Consider the following 22135-nt stretch of genomic DNA (forward strand, 5'->3'; position numbering starts at 1 on the left):
AATTTTTTGATTGATTGCAAGAAGAATCATAAATGTTACTAATTCAGAGAAAGCTAATCTCATATTTCCCATGTGAACACACCTTTTACTAAACACAATATAAACTTGTACAGACTGATGGTTCTACTCAGAAAATATTATATTTGTGCTGTAGGTGTTAGTTTGCAACATCAAATTCTCTGTGGCATTTTTTTGTTTATAAAGGGCTTATGTGGGGAAATTTTTTTAAATGAAACATAGTTATGTTGTATTCTGTTAATGTAGCAGCCCAGTGAAGAGCAATAATAAGGACTAATTTTATCTACTTGTTTGTGTACCTGTAATGCTGAGGGGATTTTCAGGCTTCTTGTACTGTGGGACAACTGGCCAGAAATGACATTTCTTTGATGTGCTGTTGTTTTTTAAGCTGATTTTCAAAATTCCAGTGTTGGGCAGTTTTGAAATAACATTGTTTGCTATGAATTTTATTTTTTTTTTAATTAAGCACCACATCGATTTTGCTAGAGTTGTGAGAGTCGAGGTGAGATCATGGTTTGAAATAAAACTTGGCATGAATTGGCCTTCTTTTAATTACTTCTGTATTTAGATTTTATATTACTTTATTGTTGGACATACTTTAAAATGGGAACTGCCGATGTTTCTTAAAATGACTCTAAACTAAATTTTTCTCCTTGCAATCCTTCTGTGATATTGATATGATAGTTCAAAATGTTGCAAAACTTCCTGAAGTGGTAAGCAGTCATTATTATTTGTTATAACAAGGATTGAAAATGTGAGACTTTAGTAACTTGACTAACATAAGTAGGATAGAATAGAAATAGAATAAGGCCCCAGATCTTTTCTTCTTGTAAAACTTCGGGTACTGTGTCACCTGAATTATGTTAGTGTTGTTAGTGTAGCAAATGTATGGTCAATATGCTGCTACTGAATGGAAAACAAGTGGGATGTTTCATAAAAAAAGAGATTTCAGTTTATGGATGAATAGGGACATCACTGGAGAGGACATATAAAAAAACTTGTTCTGAGAGACAATGAAAATTCCTTGGAAAAACAAAATTTATAACTGAAAAAACTTCGAGACAGGGATTAAGAAAAACCTCATTCATTGTCACATGAAAATACACACCTCTGATTTGTAGTAGTATCTGTTTTAGTAAGCATAACTAAATAAACACAGGTGCATCTTTAGTACTAAAAATTGAATAAAATATTGTTTGCTCTTAAATTATTTTGTAAAATTTAAGTCATGTATAATAGGAACAAAGCCTTAAATAATTTTCTTTTCCATCTGTGACAGTGGGAGCCCGTGATACAAAAGTTTATTTTCCCTCTGCATGTGTCTGTCTGCATGCAATCAGTCTGTACACTGTACATGCATAACACCTTGTTTTCTTGTGTTGCAGGCGTATTGAGGGGCTTGCATCCCTTCACCAACTATGCTGTAACCCTAACTGCTTGCACTTTGGCTGGCTGTACTGAGAGCTTGCATGCATTGAACATCTCCACTCCACAAGAAGGTAAAGTAATTTCAAAGGTCTTGACTTCCACATTTCAGTCATGAATAATAAAACAGGAGAAGAGCTAAACGCTGCAAAGCCATTTGCTGGAAAACCCCAACCTAATTTGATGACAAAGTGCATTGCCAGACCATAATTGCTCCATTTTTTGGGGGGTGCGAAAATGAATCAAACTCCATACCCTTTAATGACATGCATCTTTAATAGCTGTAATGCAGATTAATGGGCTTTTTAATTGCTGTTACATTGTTCATGCAAGAGCCTTGTCATTAATATGAAGCATCTGAAAGATTAATGAAAGCTTCCTCATTTTACTATGGCTCAGAAGTAAATCTAGAGACAGTCTGACTAAAAAGAATTGATTGTATGGCACAGTATGAAATTGAGAATCAAACGGTTGATTTCCATGGTTTCTTTTAACCACTAAACACCAGCAATAGGCAACAATTACTTCTGTGTGATGAAAATGCCAAATGCCAATTGAGTTATTTATTAATTGTTGTTCACATTTCCCTTTTTTTTTTCCTAAACACTTTTACATGTTGTGCTCAAACTTGAAGGTTGTGAGTGCAAATTAATGCTTCCTATGCTTATATGAGGAACCAGGGCACAAAGAAAGAAAAAATGCATTCAGTTCTGACTTTAGAGTCTAGGCTGATATGTACTGCACATAAATTACTAGAACAAATGCCCCAAAAATATCAGTGACATATCTAACTTCATTCTCAATTAAACATAAAGTTCACATCTCCCAGTTCTGTCATCTTAAAGCCATATTAATTCAGTTAAAATAATCAGTTACTCCAAATCTACACTAGTAGAATAATTAAGACTTTGACATGTATTTATTGGACAGTAATTAATCTTCCATGATGCAAAGTAGTTTTCAAAATTCCCTCCCTCCCAGAGTTCTTTGTTTTATCTTCTCATGTAAACTATCAAATTTTGGCATGAAGTCATGTGAATTATAGCCATAATAATTAAAAGGATGCTGAAGTATTTAGCTGCTGCCAAAGCAGGTTGTTGTGCAAGGTATTGTGTTGATGAGGACAGTGCTGAAAATTGCAGTCTAACATTGCTAGAACAGAGTTTTGGCATGACCATATTAGTAACTGCCAGCAGCACCAATCAAACCAAAATCCAATTATTGCCTCTTGGATGTTCAAGATAAACTGTCTGAGATTGTCTGGTGGCATTGTCCATGAAAAGCTACAGCCTTTGACAGCCAAATACTTAATGGACCCTGTGATGTAAACATGAAACACATTATTTCAATATTTGTGAATTTCTTTCTGCTGTGACGTAGCAATTAAAAATAAATTGTTTATGCCCTATTTTCTCAGCTTAGTGAATAAAGCAGAAATCCTTACCTGTCATAACAGAGTGGTTTAGGCAAGAGTAGATTTTTTTTTTCCCTCAGATATTGAATAAAGCCATGGGGAACGTGTGTTTTATCCCTCATAAGAATTGAACAAAAAGTCAATGTGTGGAATTTCTATTTTTGGATGCTCTTGTTGCATGCTCTTAGTAACAATAAATTGGTGATACAGAAGACAGACACCATATCACACCCTCCAGCTATCCCTGTTTCCCTATTGAAACATTCATTACTTTATATTGTTTTCACATTGCCAGGCACTGCTAGTTATTGTTTTAAATTGCTAGCACAGAGCTTGTAAATTACAAGATATTTCTCCCAGACTAAGACCTCAGTTCTGCTCCCCTTGTGATATTCACTGGGATTCCTTGTGCTTCTAATTTATAACTCACCGGAACAGTGAAAGAACTCAACTATTAAATTATTATCCATTGCCAACTTCCAGGATATTATATACATAAAATCTACATTAAACAAACATTACTAAGCGTGTTGAATTATGAAAGGTTTGAAACAAGGGGTAGTGCCTAAGAGCACAACACCTGCATTGGTGGTTAGAGTGATCACTTTGTAGTTAGGAAAAAAAAACATGAAAGAAGAAAAAATAATCTGTATAAAAAAAGGACTGCACTAAAAACCTGTACCTCTCACCTTGATCAGTGTTACCAAGATGGAAAGACAAAATTCTAGAAGCATAATTATTCTCCTAAGAGCAAAGAGTATATTCCTGTCTTTTATAGAAGTTTGTTTGGCTAGAAATCTTCACATAATATAGGAGATTTCTCAAAATTCTGGTATGTTGCAGATATAAAATCTTTTCTGAAATTTCAGCTTTACAAAATATCATTCTGGTAATAACTTCTCATTGAAATCCTTTATTATTTGTGGAAAGACAATATAGTATAACTTTATATATTTTTTCACTAGCCCCTGAAGATGTGCAGTCACCCACAGCAATATCCTTTCCCACGTTCCTGCTGATAAGTTGGAGTCAACCCAAAACACCAAATGGTATTATTACACAATATACTTTATATATGAATGGGATACCAATTTACTCTGGAAATGGAACTAAGTATGTTGTAAAAGGTGAGTTCTTTGCTAGGTAGCATGTCAGATGGGTATCTCATGGTTGCATTCAACAATTGTATGATTGACCCCTTCTTATTTCAGAGGAAAGAAAAATAATTCTAAAATTGGCTGGATGCACTTTAAACCATGATGGTTTTAATTTATTTTATTATAAAGCATCTTACCCTTTGTTGGAACTCATAGAAATTAACACCACCATGGATGGTGTAGCTAATTTTTGTGCCTCTTTCACAGGATCTGAGTAATTTTTTTAATGGTTTTATAACATTTTGATCTGATACCATCCAGGTCTCAAAGCAAGTAAACTGCCAACTGTTGAAGAAATTATATACAGGTTTAATAGTTTTCTTACTGCCTTCCTTAAATATTCTTAATTAGAGAGATAACACATTGCTTACCTGAATAGCCTCTAATTCATTTATTAAAAATATAAACAAATAATCTGTTTTTTTTTTTTTAAATAGTTGTGCCATGTGCCAATAGCCAAATTATATCAATAGTCTTAAACTGTTACACTGAAGGTAAGTGTCCATTACTTGACAATACAGTGAAGCATAGTAATCTGGCTCTCTATTTTAATGTAATTGGTGTAATTTAATGAATTATCCAAATTACTTGTTCAGACATTATGCAAACAGCAACAATAACAATAATAATAAAAAAACCCCAACAACAACAAAACAAACGAAGAACCCTGAACAGCCAAAAAAACCAAAAAGAAAACATGGAGCTAGAAGTGCCATGCCACAGCATAAGCACTATTATGGGCCATCAAAATTTGTATATTTTGGTAGGTGCAAGAAAAAATAAAGCATTTCTTATTGGACAACCTGGGGGGAAAAGGGTACCAAGGCTCTGCTTTCTTTTTAATGTAAGGCCTTAAAATTCAAAGCCACTTCTGCATCTTGAGTCAGTATAAAACTTATTTAAAAATTCATATAGTTCAAATTTCTTTGCCTTGCACAGGCCATAAGGTACTGGTGTGGTGGGTCAGTTTTGACACTGAAAAATGAATCCAGTTAGAGAACCTCCTGAAGGCTGTTGATGATCGCTATAATAAATAGTGCACACTTTAAGTCAAACTTTTTCATTCTGTATTCAAAGGTAATGGATTTTTCGTAACCATAGTAACCTTAGTGTATTTCTGGATAAATACATGAGGTATATACATTCTGGTTTTATTTTTGAATATAAACTACCACATTATGTATTACTAATAATATGAAAAATAGGATATAGGTTAGCATAATGACAGCTCAAACTAGTGTGCATTTTTCTTCTGCAAAAAATAAATATTTATCAAAAGTGTAGATTCAATTAATTTCTCCCTCATCTCCTCAGTTTTCTGGTATTCTTGCAGTGCTATTTATCTTTTTTTTTGCAAGATTTCCATTAATATCTCATTGCCATATCATAGCACAGTTCTTAAAATTTTTGATGTGCAAATAGTTGTGCTTCCAATCTTACTAAAATCCTTATTGTAATTTCATGATAGGTCCATCATTTAATCAAAATATTTATCTGAAACCTGGTTATAAATGGGCAAATGATGTAAAACATTTGAGGAAATGTTCACCATATTGTTGGTTGGTTGGTTTAGATAAATGTCTGTTTGCAGTCTGAATTATAGCCAAAACAAATGCTTATTGATAAAAATTATGGTCAAGTAACTTTTGCAATTCTTCTTTGAAAATATAGGAAAGCATAAGGTTTCTACCTTTAAATCTCGAGTGATATGTCAGAATACGTTCAGTTGAAGTAGTCAGAAAAGAAATCTCATTTGATTAATAAGTTTCCTAGAGAAGCTCTTGTTGCTTTTATGTAGAAATTATTTATTTATATTTTACTAGGAATTTATATATTATTGATCCTATTGAGAATGTCATGACTTTGATTTCAATTAACCTAAGACATGGATCTAAAGAAAGCAGAGTCCTAACTTATTCAGAAGAGAAGGCTGGATCAGCTCATGTTGCCATAAGCTGTACACCAGTATTTTCCAGTGCTTCCCTCTGCCTGAGGGAGAAGTAGCAATGTGATCCAGCAGGCTGGCATTTGGGTCACTGGAAATCCCAGTTCTTGTGAATCAGATTTATTCAAGATCTTGCTTAGATTTGCATATATCTTTAATTTGACCTTATTTTGCTTCCTTTCAGAGCCCAAGATTTTCCACTTTGTAGGCTAGGTTTAAAATAGGCTACACTTTTGGTAGTTGGAGCTTTTGGTTTTAGAGTATTGTGTTTTACACATCTTGTCTTTTTCCATATAATTATCCTTTTGTTTCCAGCACTTGTTTCCACCCTGTTGGTGACTTATTGCCACAACATAATATACTATTGACAGTAAACAGGGAGACAAAGTTCATTGTCTCTGACATCTGCTTCCTATTTACTCACCAAAATTATTTTCCTCATTTAGGAATTATATGACTTATTTCCTGGCCAGTAGTCTATACCAAAAAGTCATAGATTCTTTCTGTGTTTTTGAAGTGCTGTATCTATAGAAATGTGATGGCTTTCTAAACCTCTCTTTTTAAGATGACATAAATTCTGTTTAAAAATTAGTACTTTACTGACTTTCATTTCAGACCATGGAAATTGTGATCAGTATAGGCTAGTCAATCCATAACTTGAGAAGGGATGTGTTTTCTCAACCCCATAATGGCAAATATATTGTTAGATTAATTTCTGATCTTGACAGTTGTTGAGGGCTTGAAATACTCATTGATTTTCATGGAAATTCAAGTGTTTGTTTCCTCTAGGGGTTGAGCTGTAATTAAAAAGGAAACCCTTTAAAAGCACATATGGCAAATGCACACTTTACCACATTGAAAAAGGAGACCCATTAGGCATCCATCATCCATTAGTGCCTTTAAATATTTCCCCCATATTGACAAATTTGGTTTCAGTGTTGTGAGTAATAAAACACTGAAATGAGCCTGCCCCTCTACCACAACACCTGTATTAATTGTCTGCCTGTGATTTTTCTGCCTCCCACCTTTATGCATTTGCTTTATGTGGTGTATGTTCTACTTGCTCATGCAATCTGGCTTGTATTTCACATCCTATGTTCCAGTGAAAGCCTAATCTCTCCAAGGGATCAGCTCGGAGGAAATAGTCCCAGAGCCCAGGTTGAACTTCAGCTGTGTGAATCCATACCCCTGTATTTTTGCTTTCAGTTGTTCTGTGTGTGAGTGCAGAAGCTCCTGTAACCAAGACCATCATCTGCAGCTCAGGAGAGTAGTTGCAATAGGGTTATGATCCCCAGACCTTCAGACCTTACTATTCTGTAGATGACTAGCAACTGTAAAGAGCTGGAGAAGCCTGTACAGTTGTCTTCAGAGCTCTTAACATATTGATCTTAAAAAGGCTTTCATTTTAGAAGTTGATCTGGTTTTCCTTGGCAACGGGAAAATATTCTTCACATTCAAATACTCACAGACAAACCTGAAGTTTCTACTTTGAAACATGGAAAATTCTTAATGTAATTATTTTAAAGATATGTTTAAATTTATGCAAGTTCTCTCTTCTTGTCTTCTCTTTTGTTTAAATTAGACTCAGAAATTTTCTACCTGCCTTAGATGAAAGGGGCAACAGGGCCAGTTTTATCCTGAAAAGTACTAGACTGCAGTGGCCTGAGCTGGCAGAAGGGTGGTCTAATAAATGCAGAATGTTATAGCATAAGCACAGGTGATCACATGTGACCTTAGTGCCGGTTTTTTTTGTGGGTAGGGAACCTTATTGATATGAAAAAACTTTAGAAAAAAGGTTAGAGCAAAATATTTGTGTATTCTTAAAAGCTGAGCATTTGATGGACTGAGAAATGGTGTTTGTTGTCTAGCATGTTTACAAAGGGAAGATACTTTGTGGATACATTAGAAAACAAAACAAGACAAAAAAGTGAACTTGTTTTTGCTCTGAGTTTGGCATTGAGGATGTATGTCTGCGTTTTCTGCAGCACTAGGTACTTGACAATGCTAACAAATTATGTTCATATAATTTTCCTAGCAGAATCTAATGGTTCTTATCATGAATCTTTAAAAGCAAGATATTCTTATTAAGACTCAGCTGTATGAAACTTATTTTTCTCTGCCAACCTGAAAGAAGTGCTTCCAGTTTTTCAGGAAAGAAATCATGTCACCTATGTTACAAGGGCAGACCCTCAACTGAGTTAAACGAGTAGAGAGTTATCTTAAATTGCATGTCCAAGAGTTTATAAAAAAATGTGACAGAGTACTTTGTACCAGGTTGGTAGGCAAAATATTAAGGAGAGCCTTGGAAAAGGTGAGAAAGAGCTGTCTTCATAATTTTTTTTTCTAAGAGCATGAACTAAGCTTTAGCTTATTCAAATTGTTCTTTGACCTGAGTATGGAAAGGATGATCCCACAAAACCAGGTTAGAATGGCAGCCTTGTTTTATTGCGAGGAAGAAACAGCTGTTCAACATCTGTTCAGTAAGGGCTTAACATATCTGAACTTTAAAAATGGGAGAATCCAAAATTAGTACCTGTATTTTTAATGTTGCTCTAAACCACAGTGATTGCAGTACACATTATGACTATATTTTACAGAAAAATTGGCAAAGTTTTGGTCCTTTATACCCCATGAATACTACTGCTTGTTTTAAAAGAAAGCTCATGATAATAAAAAGCAGACTCCATAATAATATCAGTATTGCCCTGATTGCCAAGTGAAACAATTTGAGCAAGAAAATCCACAGATTTGTATGTAGAAGATAATTGCAGTAAGATGTATCACTGCAAGAGGCTGAACCACTCAGAAGAAAATCCTTATCTTATTTTTAATGGGTTCTTTTGGTTACTTTTTACAGTTTTCAGCTATAGCCATGTTTAAGAACAGCAGTTCCTAACCCTAAGGATTTGCCTTCCTTTGTTTTAGGTCCTACTCAAGGATGACAGGCAGCTTTTGCCTTAAAGGACAAACAATAGAGAGATTCTGTAGTCCTCTGGTATGAATTTATTTCCCATCTTCCAGGTGGCAGTGAAATACTTATAACTACTAAATGTAATCAGTCTGTTCTTTCACTACAGGTTTTTGAAAGAGTTGTTTGCTATCAAATGCAATATTAGTGCTAGATTTATAGTTATTATAACCCTGAATGTCACAATTCCTCATTTTTTTGTGAACCAGAGACTTCTTTAGCACCATGGTGAGCAATAAAAGTCAGTCTTCACTTTGCACTTAGAATTGGTTGTCTGAAACATCTTGCACATGACCCAATGAGACATGACCCAGTGTCTCACCCATATTTTTGGGTCCTGTACTACTGTGCCACAGTGCCAGGCGGACACCTTGCATTTGGTTTAGCAACATATGCAGCTAATAAGTCATACAGGATGGCTTTTGAAGAATGCCTGCTGCTCCAGGCTTTATTCTGGACCTTGCATGCATTTTAGTGAACATCCAGAGGTGCACCTGGCACTAGAGGGCAGGGTATGCCAGCCTTACAGGAGAAGCTGCCTTCTTCTGAAAGTTCTAAGCCTGCAAGGAGACACATTTGATACACCTGAAGTGGCTACGCTGACATTGCCGGTGACCGGTGCTATCGTAATTAATTCCACAGAGCCAGAATGCAGATTCAGCAGGCACAAAACCAAAGGGCAAATGGGCTGTCTGAGCCTGGCGTTCCGGTATTTCAAACTCAGACAGAGAGATCTGGTGCACTCATTGGGCTTAATAATACACATCTGGGGAATTTAGAGTGGAGGGGGGCAGGGGAAGGGTAAAAGCATTATGTTTATTTGTAGCAGCTCTGTTGTATCATTTTCTATTGCAATGCATTAGTGCAGTGTTAAATAAAATCTGCTTATTTAAAATCCTTTTAAATAGTGTTTAAATATTTCCTGCTGATACAATCTGCTAAAGTAGTTATCCTTGCTGCAGATTTCAGTTAACCTTGTCGCAGATATTAAGCCTGAAGCTACACAGACTTTTAGGGACCTTGATTATAGAGCAAAACCTAATGGTGTCATTATAAAACCACAGCTGGACAGGCTTCTGGAGTCCTTGTCCTTTGATCAGATTTGGGTAACACAGCAAGCCAGGAGAGAACTCACGCTAACCCTGCTGGAATTGCTGAGCTCTCAGGTTACTTGAGTACCACTTTCTAAAAATTAAAATGCAACACAAATTATAAAATGAGAGTGATTGGGGCCTTCCAATCTTCTGTATGTACCAAAGTGAACTGGAGCAAAATAGCTTCTCCAGAGCTAATATCTGTAGAACAGAGAGAGTGTTTATTCTATCTTTCCCTTCTGGCGTGTAAGAATTATTTTGGCTATGGGATCTGTTTTCTAAACAAAGAGAAGAAAAGCATTGATTTCCTGGCTTGTCTAAATTCCATGATAAGAAATTAAGCCCCTAAAAATGTAAAACTTCCAGATTATTTTTTTTTCTGTGATATTACTTCAAAATATTTGTCAAGATTAGGCATCTGTAAGCTTTTTGTTCTGTATTTTCTCCTTCAATATGTAGGTTGGTAAGCAGATTTAAAGATGCTGAAATATCTTCAGAAGACAGTGTCTACCAAGAAGGACACATTTAAATGAAGAGTTCATTGAGTTCAATTTATAAAATGTGAATTTACAGCCTTACAGCTCTTTTTCTTTTTTTTTTTTTTATCCATCAGCAGAGCTTACTTCATAATTGCCTTGTCGGTGTTCTGCACTGGCATGTGGATTTGTAGGTCTTCACCAAGATACCCTCTTTGCAGTTAGATAGCAAATTTTTATTTTGATACTTTCTGAGATCAAGTTGTTGTAACATTGTGTGTGTGAACCTCTCTTGAGTAAACTGGCCAAATCTTGTCTCCTTTGCTCTTGGATTTTTCTGAAGGGTTAATGTATTTCTCTGCATTTTGTCTTTAGTCAGTGTGAGCTTCACATCAAGTGTCATAGTTTGTGAGCTGTTATCTCATGGTGACCACTTTTTGTTACTAAATATAATGAGAACTCTTTTATTTGCAAGAGCTAGGATATGCTTTCTTGTCTATGTTGTGCTCATAGCCTGAAGTAGTTTTTGTGGGATCTTATTTTTAGCAGTATGCCTGATAATTATGGTTTGCCTAAAGCCGGTAATACAAAATGGTGGCTTCTGTTCAGGTTTTAATTTTTCTGATAAAATGGACACATAGGCTTATTGTTTAAAACAAGTTTTCATCCAGTCACAATTTCATTAAGTGCTTTAGAAAACATCAGAAACTGTGCAAGGTTTTGTGTTGAAATTATAAATAATATATTGATAAAAAAAAATATCTCCCCTTTTCTAAAAGATTGTTCTTTTGTTTTGCCAGGATCATTCTAAGATACTTGGCAAATGATTTATGCTTAGTTTCAGGTAATGCTGGATTCAGGTAAATAAAGATATGACACCTCTTGCACAGATGGACTAAGCCCAAACTTGCTGCTTCTACTTGAATCTCTAGCTATCCATTTCTAAGGACACATCTGACTTAGCAATAACTTACTGGCTTGGATAGAGTGGGGCAGCCTTCTTGGTATTTCTAGCTGCATAATGAAATTTCTTTCCAAGCTTTTCCTTATGCCCTGGAAAATATAGTTCTCCCTATTAATTTAGAAACACTTGGTCTCCTGAACTGCTAAACAGTTGATGAATATTAAATTTGAAATAGATATTCTATTCCATGCTTCTGCATTACAAAGTGTGCATGTAGTCTTCTTTGGCTAGTACTAGGCACAGACACTTCTCTCTAAACCTGGTATATCCCAACATTCCTTTAACATTGGAATATTGATAAATTATGACAATGTACAGGCAGGTAACAACACAGAAGAATTTCTAGATGATTCCCAACTGGGTTTCCCTTTTCCCTTGTTTTTACCAATGCATTACCATGAGGGTGTTGGGTCATTTACCATTACTGAAATATTCTCAGCAAATTTTTTATAGAAAAAAACAGAAAGCTGTAAGGACACAAATAAATAGAAAGGGAAATGCTTGATGTTTGCATGTGTTTTGGACTTATAATTTCAGTAAGTCTGAGAAACTTCGTTAGAATTTCCATTTCTGAAATACTTCACCAATTAATGTAAGTCCAGATTTTTCTGAGTATATTCCATCTTGCAGAAGTCTTGTCTTGTGTGTGAACAATACAAGACTGTGTGTTATCAGACCATAAAAGAGTTAGATGTAAGTTTGATTTCAAAAATATTTGGTGGTTTGTATGATTGGAGTATTCATGTACTTTTCAAAATCTGGTTCTCTATCCTCTTAAGTTATGTGGAAACATATGAAAGGAAAGGGTCTTGCCCCAAAAAGTATGGGAGGCATTCTAGGGTACTTTCTTTCCTTTAATTACTACCAGCAATCTTAACTTCGGCTTCTACACTGATTGCTTAAATTATTTACATAAAGCTTAATAGCCTTTTTTAGTCAGAACTCATCTCCATCATGATTTTCACTAGTCTTCCATGGAATATGTCTTTTTATGATGTTTATTTCTGACTGAAGCATTTTACATAGATTGTACTTGGACTCTGAAAACTCCTGGGGATTTTCCTCTTTCATTTGCATGGTTTTTATTGTATGAATAGAGTGACACATTAAAGTTATGAGGTTTCAGGAAATTAACTAGTGGGAAAAAATATTCAAGTGAACATAAAGATAAACATGTAAGAAGAACATCAGATTAGTGTGCTTTAAGTGGTCTTAAGAAGGATAGAAAGGTGGGTGATAAACATTGTGTTGGCTGCTTTGGACGTGCCAGGTTCCATGATTACCATGATTACAGAGGTACATTTAAGTCATGTTTACAGTCTGCATATCTTGATTTCTTTCTTTCTTTTTTTTTTTCTTTTTCATGTCTGGGTATGTTTATGGCTACATAAGGTTGTTCAGAGGAGACTAGAGAATCTGGTTTATTAGGACATTCTGGATCCTTGTGTCTCACTTATCCAGGATCATTGGCTAGACGGGGCAGTTCACACAAAGGATGCATAAGTGACATTTTCAATCTATTCTAAGAAAAATGCTGAAAATCAAGGAAATTATCAATAATGGAAAGTTACCCATGTTGATGTACTGTCAATAGGTTATTTTTGAAAGCTGAATTTCATATTAACTTTAACTTTGGAGCTACTTATGATCACTAAATTTTAATAATGCTAGTAATTTTTGTTCTGATCAAGGAACAAAAATTTAATCCAATTGACAAGAATTTTTAAATATCATGAGCTGGCATGCCAACCTTTTCATCAACTCAAATATGTTAGATCAAACATTTCAACTAATGTGTTTTGAATGTTTTGAGGTATGACTCTTGGGATTTAATATCATTGTTGCAATGTCACATAACAATTTTTAAGCTGTGAAGTTGTACTGGGAATTAAAATACATATACAATTTAAGTCTTTCTCCTATGTTTACAGGCAGAGAAAATTGTAGAGAAAGCTTGTCAAGTAAAACTAAAAACAAAGTGAGATACACTGCATAGATAAAAAGATTAATAAATTAGAAATGTTAGCGTAAAAAAGAGGTACAAGTATTGACTTAAATATGAAAAGAAGTTGTGTGTCAGAGATCAAGGCAAAATAAACAAATGGTAAATAGAGCTAGAAAATAATTTAAAATATTTGCATGCAGATAAAAGGAAAAATCCAGGTAGATAAATAGTCTAAGTTCAAAACAGCTGAAAGAAATTACAAGGAAATGTCTTCATCAAAGAGCCATCCTTAGTGATGCTTCTTTGGGAGTTACATGAATCAAAATTGCAGTGCTGCAGCCAGAGAACCAAAAAACCAGTAAAGCAGCTAGACTGAAATAGATCCTTGTTTCTACATCTTATCACCAGGTAACACAGTTCTTGAACGTAGAGCTGCTGTAGGGAAAAACCACAGTTCTGGCAAAATCTGTGGCCTTCATGTGCTATCATAAAAATTGTGGTCACAGCAGATACTTTGATACTCCAGCAGAGAAGCTGAGGATATGAATTGACATAGAGATTAGCTGGTGTCCAGGAGTCCAGCTAGAGGAGCAGTATATCATGTTAACTGTGAATCATAGAATGGCCTGAGTGGGAAGGGACCTTTAAAAGATCATCTTGTTCCAACCTTCTGCCATGGACAGGGACACCATCCACTAGACCAGGATGCTGAGTGCCCCATCCAGCCTGGCCTTGAACACTCCCATGGAGGGAGCAGCCACAACTTCTCTGGGCAACATGTTCCAATGCCTCAACCACCCTCAGAGGAAAGAACTTCCTCCTAAAAATCAAATCTAAACTGACTCTCCTCCAGTTTGAATCCCGTCCCCCTTGTCACTGTATGCTCTCTGTCTTTCTTGCAAACTCCCTTCAGGTACTGGAAGGCTGCAATTAGATCATCCCAAATCCTTCTCTTTTCAGGCAGAAAAATCTCAATTCTCTTAGCCTTTGCACATAGGTGGAAATTAGGTGCTCCATCCCACTGATCAGTTTGGTGGCATTGCTTTGGACCTGCTCCAACAGACAGTGCTAGGGAAGCACAGGGAAGTTTCAGTTGCAAGTCGTTTGTTATCTTAGTTGTGTCCCTGAGTTTCACAAGAAAACTCATAAAGATGATACCAAAAATGTAACATAATGTAGGCATGTACCCAGCCATGACTACTAACATAGTGTCAGTTGCTCTCCTGCAAGACAGAAATAGTAATTATAAAACCTAAACAACTATCCTGAAAAATAAAAATCAAAATTGTGAAACAGCAGGACTAAACAATGTACTACACAGGCAAGACTGGAGCAGGGAGAGGGGTGGGGTGGAATACAAAACCCTCTTAAGGGTTTGCCACTTGTGAATTATGCATCTCACTCTCACTAGTAGGCGTAAATGCATAATTCTAATCTGTTCTTATTACTTATTTATAGCACGCAGTAGAATGTAAATTCTATGCCTCCTTTGTAGAGGTTTAACATGCGGGTTAAGGTATGCAGATATTTCAAGGAGCCTACATAGACAACTTTCTGGACATAACACCCTGTTGCCAGTTAAAAGGCATGGACTTCAAGCAATAAATTTAGCTAGCTCTCCCCTCCCATTTACAGGAGGAACACAAACGCGATGTAAGAAATAAGGTATAGGATCAACAGATAATAAGAAGAGCATTCATCTTGAAATAAACTACTCTGCATTATTATTATTTATGATAGTTGCTGTTGTTAATAAAGTACATGTGGGACAGAGGAAAAGCCTGCAACAACCACTGAATTTATGAGACTGGGGACAGATGCAAGCTCTTCCTTTTATATTGCTGGCACTGATCGATTTGTATTTTTCCCTGATGATGGTTTATGCCATTATAAGTGTTTTGTGGCTCCTTACTATTGACTTATGGTTGCAAAGCACTTCACAAACGAGAACAAGCTTCTGGGCATTATATTCTAATCTGCACATCCTATAGATATGCCATAATACAGAGCAGCTGACTGCACCACCTGTGATCTGTGCACCCACAAACATGATTTATTCTGGTAATCCCAGTTTAATGCATCACATCAGATTGTGGCAGTTACGTTATCTGATGGCATTACTGACACTGCATGCCATAACTGGGTAGTGCAACATGTCAAGCTGAAAAAAACTTCAGGCTTTTCTTTCTTTTCCCTTTGTTTGTGTGTTTGTTTTGAAAGTAAATATGAAATTAAATGAAACCAAACAACCTAAAACCAAACCAAAACAAAAAAAATGAATCCAAATAATTTTGCCCAGCCAAATGTTGACCATATTAATGACTCTGCAGCTTGGGCTGCTTGTTCTACTAAGGAGAGAGAAGAGCTGATAGAAATACTGTGTATTTTACTGTGCTGCTTATTTTGTGGTCAGTGGAAAAACTAGCTCAGCTTTTGTAGTCTTGCAACAGATTTAACTTGCTATAAATTGTCTTGTTTAGGAGCAGTGCTCAGAAGCTGAATCTTCCCACTATCCTTGTTCCAGCACTCCAGTAAATGTTTTGGCAAACTCCTTTACCCTCTGACTATAATTCAGGAATACAGAGCTGTTCTGGTCCTGGGAAGGTGATACTATCTCTTCTACAGAAACTCTTAAATCACATGATGGCTTTCCTGGATGGTGAGAATTGTTCTCTAATCATCTCACATGCATGGGTCTATAAAAAATGATGAAAAAAGTTACTCATCATGGGTGTAAAATGCAGATATTGCTAAATAAAACTTGCAACCTATAAAACATTACCTTAATCAACCTGTAGTTGATGGCAGTTCAAAGAGCCCTTGTAGTTTTATTGTTTACATTCCAATTTGTAGTGTTGAGTGTGCTTTCTCAAGCTTCTGCTTGTTTAATGAATTGTCTTTTTTGTGATTAAGAAATTTTTGGCATTAAAATGGTATTTTATAATTTACTATTAAGAGTAAATTATAGTTAGAAAAAGATAAGAATAAAATTATCTACATTTTATCAAAATATTTGTTTTGGAAATTAATTTATTTTATTTTATCCCTCTTATTCTTTGCTTGGCAGAAAATAAACTTATATAAAATTAAATACAGTGTTAAATAGTTCTAAGTTGACTCAGATACAAAGAGGAGTATAGAAATCTTGAAGGAATGTTGTACAGATTTGCAAATTATAGTGATGCTTACATAAATAATTTAAAAAATATTATATTGATACTTAATGTTTCTCTCCTCAAGTTTGATTTACAAAGGTAACCTTGAATCATCTTGTCAGCAGTAGTAGATGTGCTATGATTTTAGGTGGGTTGAGTGTCTCTGAAAATTCCACTTTCTCAATTTATTGCAAGTCCTTTTTCCCTCCCTCCCTTCTTCCCCCCACCCCCCTTCCTTTAATGAAAGGGAATTCAAGGGAACAGAGCATCCTAATTGCTTTTCTATGTAGCACTATCCTATACCCCTCTATGGTGTGTCTTTGTTTCCTTCTCTGAGGTTGTTTCTCGTACCCGCTCTTCCTAAGAAAGTGTTTGTAAGTCTCCATTCTCTCACTCCTGTTTTCCAGACAGAATTTATTCCTGCACTCTGTAATATATGCTGCTCCAGATGAGGCTACACTATTGATTTATATAAAATGAGTAGTAATAGTTGCTGTTGCTTGCTATATATTAATATATAACCACATCTTACTTGCCACAGCGGCACGTTGGCATGTGCTCTTCTGTGGGTTGTAAAAGTGACAGCCTGGCACTTCATACAATTGCCTCAGCACCCAATGTTAGGTATGTTTGAATTTTGTTTCTCCCTCTGCAGCAAGATTGGAATTACTTGGGAATACAGGATGTACTTCTGCTGGTGAGCCAAAGGGTTCTGGGTCATACTAATGTGAATCCAGAGTAGTTCCATTTTTATAGACACAGGTATCTGAGTTTCAAATTTGCAGTGTATTTGCCTACTGCAAATGTATTTTCCAGCTGTGAATATAAAGCTGAAGTAATACAGAGGTAAAATGGTTAAATCACGCTTTTTTCCTTTTTCACTTTTTGGGCTAAATATTGACTGACACATTATGGTTCTTAAGATTTATACTAGCAACTCATCTCTATTTAAGCTGGAGTAAGAAATAGAGTGAATGGATTGGAAGCATTTGTGGATGGAAATTTTCATTTAAATCTTAAAATCTTCATTCCATATGGTGTGTAAATAAATGAAGAAGAGGGACATCAAACTAAGATAGTGTTATTGACCACAATTACTTCTCTTCATGTGCCTGGTAAGCTTCATCTTCTTTTTGATTTCTCCCCCTCTGACCTTCAAACTCACTTTATTTGTCCAGCTTTTATCATTGAAGTAAACTAGGGAGACAGTGAATGGTTTTAATTCTAGTCAGCAAAGAAGTAACTTGGAAGTTCAGTAGGTTCATTTGATAATGAATGTTTGCACTGACTGACTGGCTCTGTGTCATTTTGGCAGCAAGAGAAGCTGTTGAAAAACCTTCCAAAATGCCTCCATATTTTTCTGATTGTGACTAATGCTGCTGGGTCAGAGGGAAACTTATCAGGGTTGTTATGGGAAGGAGGATTCCAAGGAGCACTGTGATTCTTCTGTGGTCAGTGACATGACGTGTCTTTAGAGGAAGGAATTTAGGTGGAAGAGCTAAAGTCTGAAGCACTTTAAATGTTCTTCTCTAATGTGTCCCTTCTGTTTTTTTCTAAACCATGTGGTGTGAGGCAGTCCCCATGATTTGAGTTTTCTTAAGCTGAGCACATTTGGGATTTCAATTGAGTGTGTTCTAACTGGGGAATAAGAACAGCCTGGAAAATGTTCCCGTAGTAGCTATCTCAGGGATGTGGCTTTAAAATAAGACTGGAATCCTTGCTCTCCAGCTTTTACAATGAGATATGAATAATAGGCACAAGAATAAAGTGTAAATAAAAAATGCGTACCTATCTAAAGAAGGTTAAAACTAAAATTGTTTTACTAAAATAAAAAGAGATAATGAAACCCATTAATCAGGAATGGGTGTTTATATGGCCTTTTGAATTGGCCAGGATGAAGCCTAACTTTTGAGGAATGTGTTTTGTCTCAAAGAAGTACAAGACTTTGGGACAATAAATGGCAGAAAGTTTGATTGTGCAACAATTAAGGGTGTAAGAGCATAGCCAAGAGACACTGTTACTAAATGTGAAGGCAAATAAACTAGATGATCTTTGCTGTTAAAACATAATTATCTTTAAATGCCTTAATGTGCTTTGGAGCTGTCCCTTTTCCAAAAGTAGAACTATTTTCCAGCATGTAAAATTGTTAGTAATTTCTTGAAATCTTTGCAAACGGAAATGATGAAAAAAGATCCTTTTGTTTCACATTTGTGCCAAAGGGCTTTTCTTCTTGAATATAACTCTTTTGCACAATCCAACACATAACTTATGTTTTCATGCATAACATATAGGGAATATGTTAAATGGTTTTGTGCTATGTTCTTTATTTCCCAAGATGGGACCTGGAAGTTCCCTGAATTCTTTTGAAGTGCTTAAGTCTCAAAAGGAATGAAGACTTCATAGAATATGGTGGATTGGAAGGGACCTGCTGTGGACAGGGTCACCTTTCACTAGACCAAGTTGCTAACAGCTCTGTCCAGCCTGGATTTTGAGCACTTCAGGATTGGGGTATCCACAACTTCTCTGGACAACCAGTTCCAGTGTCTACACTCCCAGTAAAGAATTTTTTCCTTTATAAGTAATTTGGAAAACCAGAGATATTTACTGCTGAATAAATAGTTTCTAAAACACATCAGCATTTGTTGGCCAACTTAAAGCCAAGTTATTTTGTCCATTATGTCAAAGTCTTTGCTGTTGTTCTTAGAGAAGAACAATAGCTTATGGTGCTTCCTGAAAAGTTACTTGTGGTCCTGGGTTTATTTGGTGCTTTTTATTACTTGCATTTGTTTATAATGGCTTCACAAAATTATTTAAAATTTGTCACTCTGCAACATTACTGAATCATGTAAGCATTCTTAGTTATTAATTAATATGTTAGAATTTGCTGCTATCTTGGAAGATAGATGTTTTCTTAAATTAAAGGGCCAGTTGCACATGTGGAAGGCCATACATTGCTAATTTACACAATTAGGTACATGAACACTTTGTCTTGATTGAGTTGCCTGAAGTACCTAAGGGGTGTCATTTGTGACACATGGTTTTTTCTTAAATATTTTCAAGGAAGCGATGAGTGTGGTGTGGGGTTTGCAGATCTATGAAATGATGCAGCATTAGTATAATATCCTTCCAGAGAAAGTTTACATTAGTGATGGCTCTTTGAGAGTCAATATAATTAAGTGATTGGTGCTCTATAAACAAAGAGAGCAGAATATACTGTACTAGAAGTTGAATATGAGTTGTTGCTTGCTTTCAGGAAATGGTGGAAGGCAGAGAAGTGCTAGTGATGTCTGATGAAGCAAGCCTGATAATGCGATCTTGACACTTAGCATCTGAATTAGATGTTTGGGATTTTTTGGTGGTGTACAGAAATCAGAAGGGGACATGGTTTTATTTGGTGGTGAAGAATTATGGTCCCAAGGAGTTTATCTTCTAATTAAATGCTAAGTTACTATGAGTTAATATAACAGATTGTGAGAAAGAAGATGAGAGAACAGAGTAAGGAGGTGAGTAATGAGCTGAAATGTTCATGTAGTGTACCTACATAAACTAAGTGATGATTGGAATTCTTTGGAAGTTTTTCATTTTCAAACATTCTCAGCAGGTTTTTATTGTTGTGCTGCTAACAATCCCTTGCTACCATGTTGTTGTATCATTTTTCTTTGAATATAGCAATGGGATAACTGTTGTCTCCATTATTTTCCTGAGAAACTGTGTGAGGTTCCTTGCCCAAGTCCCATGAGTGCTCACCAAGACAGGACATTGCCATTTCTGGTCCTTACAGTAGCTGCCTGAAACCAGGGAGAGTGGGGATAGGGAGGAAGAGAGGAACAGGAAGGGCGTGTGGCTCTCTTGCAATAAATCTGAATATAATAAGAGTGTTAAGATAGTTACAGAGAAAATAAACTATTGCAGCTATTACTACTGTGTTGCTTTTGAACTGGGATGTATTCTGACAACTAAATGGGAAAGCTTATGTTTTGTTGAATCTTTAATTTTCGTTGTTTTGTTGGTTTTTTTTAATTTTTTTTTGACTGTACTAATTATGTTTTTGTACCTTTTTTTAGTAACATCTCTCAAATTCCATGCTAAACGTGGCACTGTACTGTAGCATATTATCTTTCAATGACTACCCATTAAATTTGATCAAAGCAAGTGAGTGTTCTTATTGACCATGCAAACGGGGTCATTCTTTATTCCTTCTGTCTCATGCATTGATTGTGCTCTCAGGACTTATGCAGGTGGTCATTAGAAACTGGAGGGATACCAACCACTATGGTTGGTTAGTGTAGGAAGTTCCAACTACCCCACATATCTAATAATTATAGTGGTATGCAAATATCAGTTTTAACGATAGTCACTACAGTTCACAATTCTCTTGCTGATGCGTGAGTTAGAAAATTATTTAGTTTGTTTGTGTTGCCTCTGAGGTCAAAGAGACGAAAAGGCAGGTTGATCTTTCCTCTCCCTCTGCTCCACTTTTTTCTTTGGGAAACTAGATAATGGATTTAAAACAGATATGTGTGATTTTATTTTAGTTTTCTTCCTTTGTTCTGTTTTTAGCATGAAAAATGCAAAATTATTTTTCTGTCTACCCTCTGTTTTATTAAGATGACTGAGGGAATCCTGTACCCTCAAAAAATGATCTTTGTCTTTTTTGCTTTTTGTTCTTCTGAGTCTAGAAATGAGAACAAGACCAAATCCCGAATTTAGGGTTTTTTTCATCAGTGAAGTTCTATGATTTCTAGGCTTAGCTTTTTATTAGTAGGAAATAAGTATTTTCAGTGAGTAGTTATTGGAATATTGAACTAAGAAACATTTGATCCTTAAATTAACTCAAGGAACTGGAATTGTGGAACAGATTGAAATATTACTTGATAAAGCAAATTTTTAAGAAAAAAAAAAAATCAAGTTTTGCAGTAGGTTTAAAAGTAGTAATTGTGTCCTTACTGTGTTTGTGTTGTAAATTGAGATTAATGAAATTCATCCAGCAACAACACAAAATAAATCATAAAAAAACATACAATTCTTACCCTATATTGTAAATTATACTTTGTTTGACATTAGTCACTGAGTTTTCCATGCACTGGGGGGTGCATTTTCTTGTAACACATTTCCACATAATGCTTGTGGATCTGTTTCTAATGTGTTTGAGAGTGATCTGTTTTTCATGTCCACAGTTGCCTACATTTGATCTTATGCAAATCATGCAATCAAGCAAATGGAAAAGCAAGGCATTATTGCTAGAGGACCTTGACAAACAGTGGCTTTGTACTTTTAAAAACCTCCTCCCTCTTTCAAATCCACGTTTGTATCCGTAGCTGTTTGAAACCAGTGATCCATTATGAAACACTTTGAACGTGAAATAGGAAAATATCTTCCAAATTAGGCTCTGATGAATAATTGTATTGATTGTGATGTAATATAATGTCGTATGTTTTATTGTTCAGTTTGTTAGTTTCTGCTTCTAACCTCTTAGAAATACTGCCTACGCTGTATTTGCTGGCTCATCCAAACTTTGAAGTCTGTGGATAGATTTTAATGGTGGCAAAGCTCCTACTTTGAATGACGTAGCTA

General features: G+C 35.6%; 1 protein-coding gene across 1 annotated transcript in view; it reads left to right on the top strand.

The window, feature by feature from the left end:
* Positions 1–22135, top strand: part of USH2A (usherin) — a 373252-nt gene that overhangs the window by 158603 nt on the left and 192514 nt on the right. The window contains exons 30-31 of the mRNA XM_031504249.2: positions 1404–1517; positions 3823–3984. Coding sequence (XP_031360109.2) covers positions 1404–1517; positions 3823–3984 — 276 coding nt within the window. The remainder of the gene's footprint in view (positions 1–1403; positions 1518–3822; positions 3985–22135) is intronic.

This window comes from Lonchura striata, chromosome 3 (genome assembly GCF_046129695.1).
Source record: "Lonchura striata isolate bLonStr1 chromosome 3, bLonStr1.mat, whole genome shotgun sequence".
NCBI lineage: Eukaryota > Metazoa > Chordata > Aves > Passeriformes > Estrildidae > Lonchura > Lonchura striata.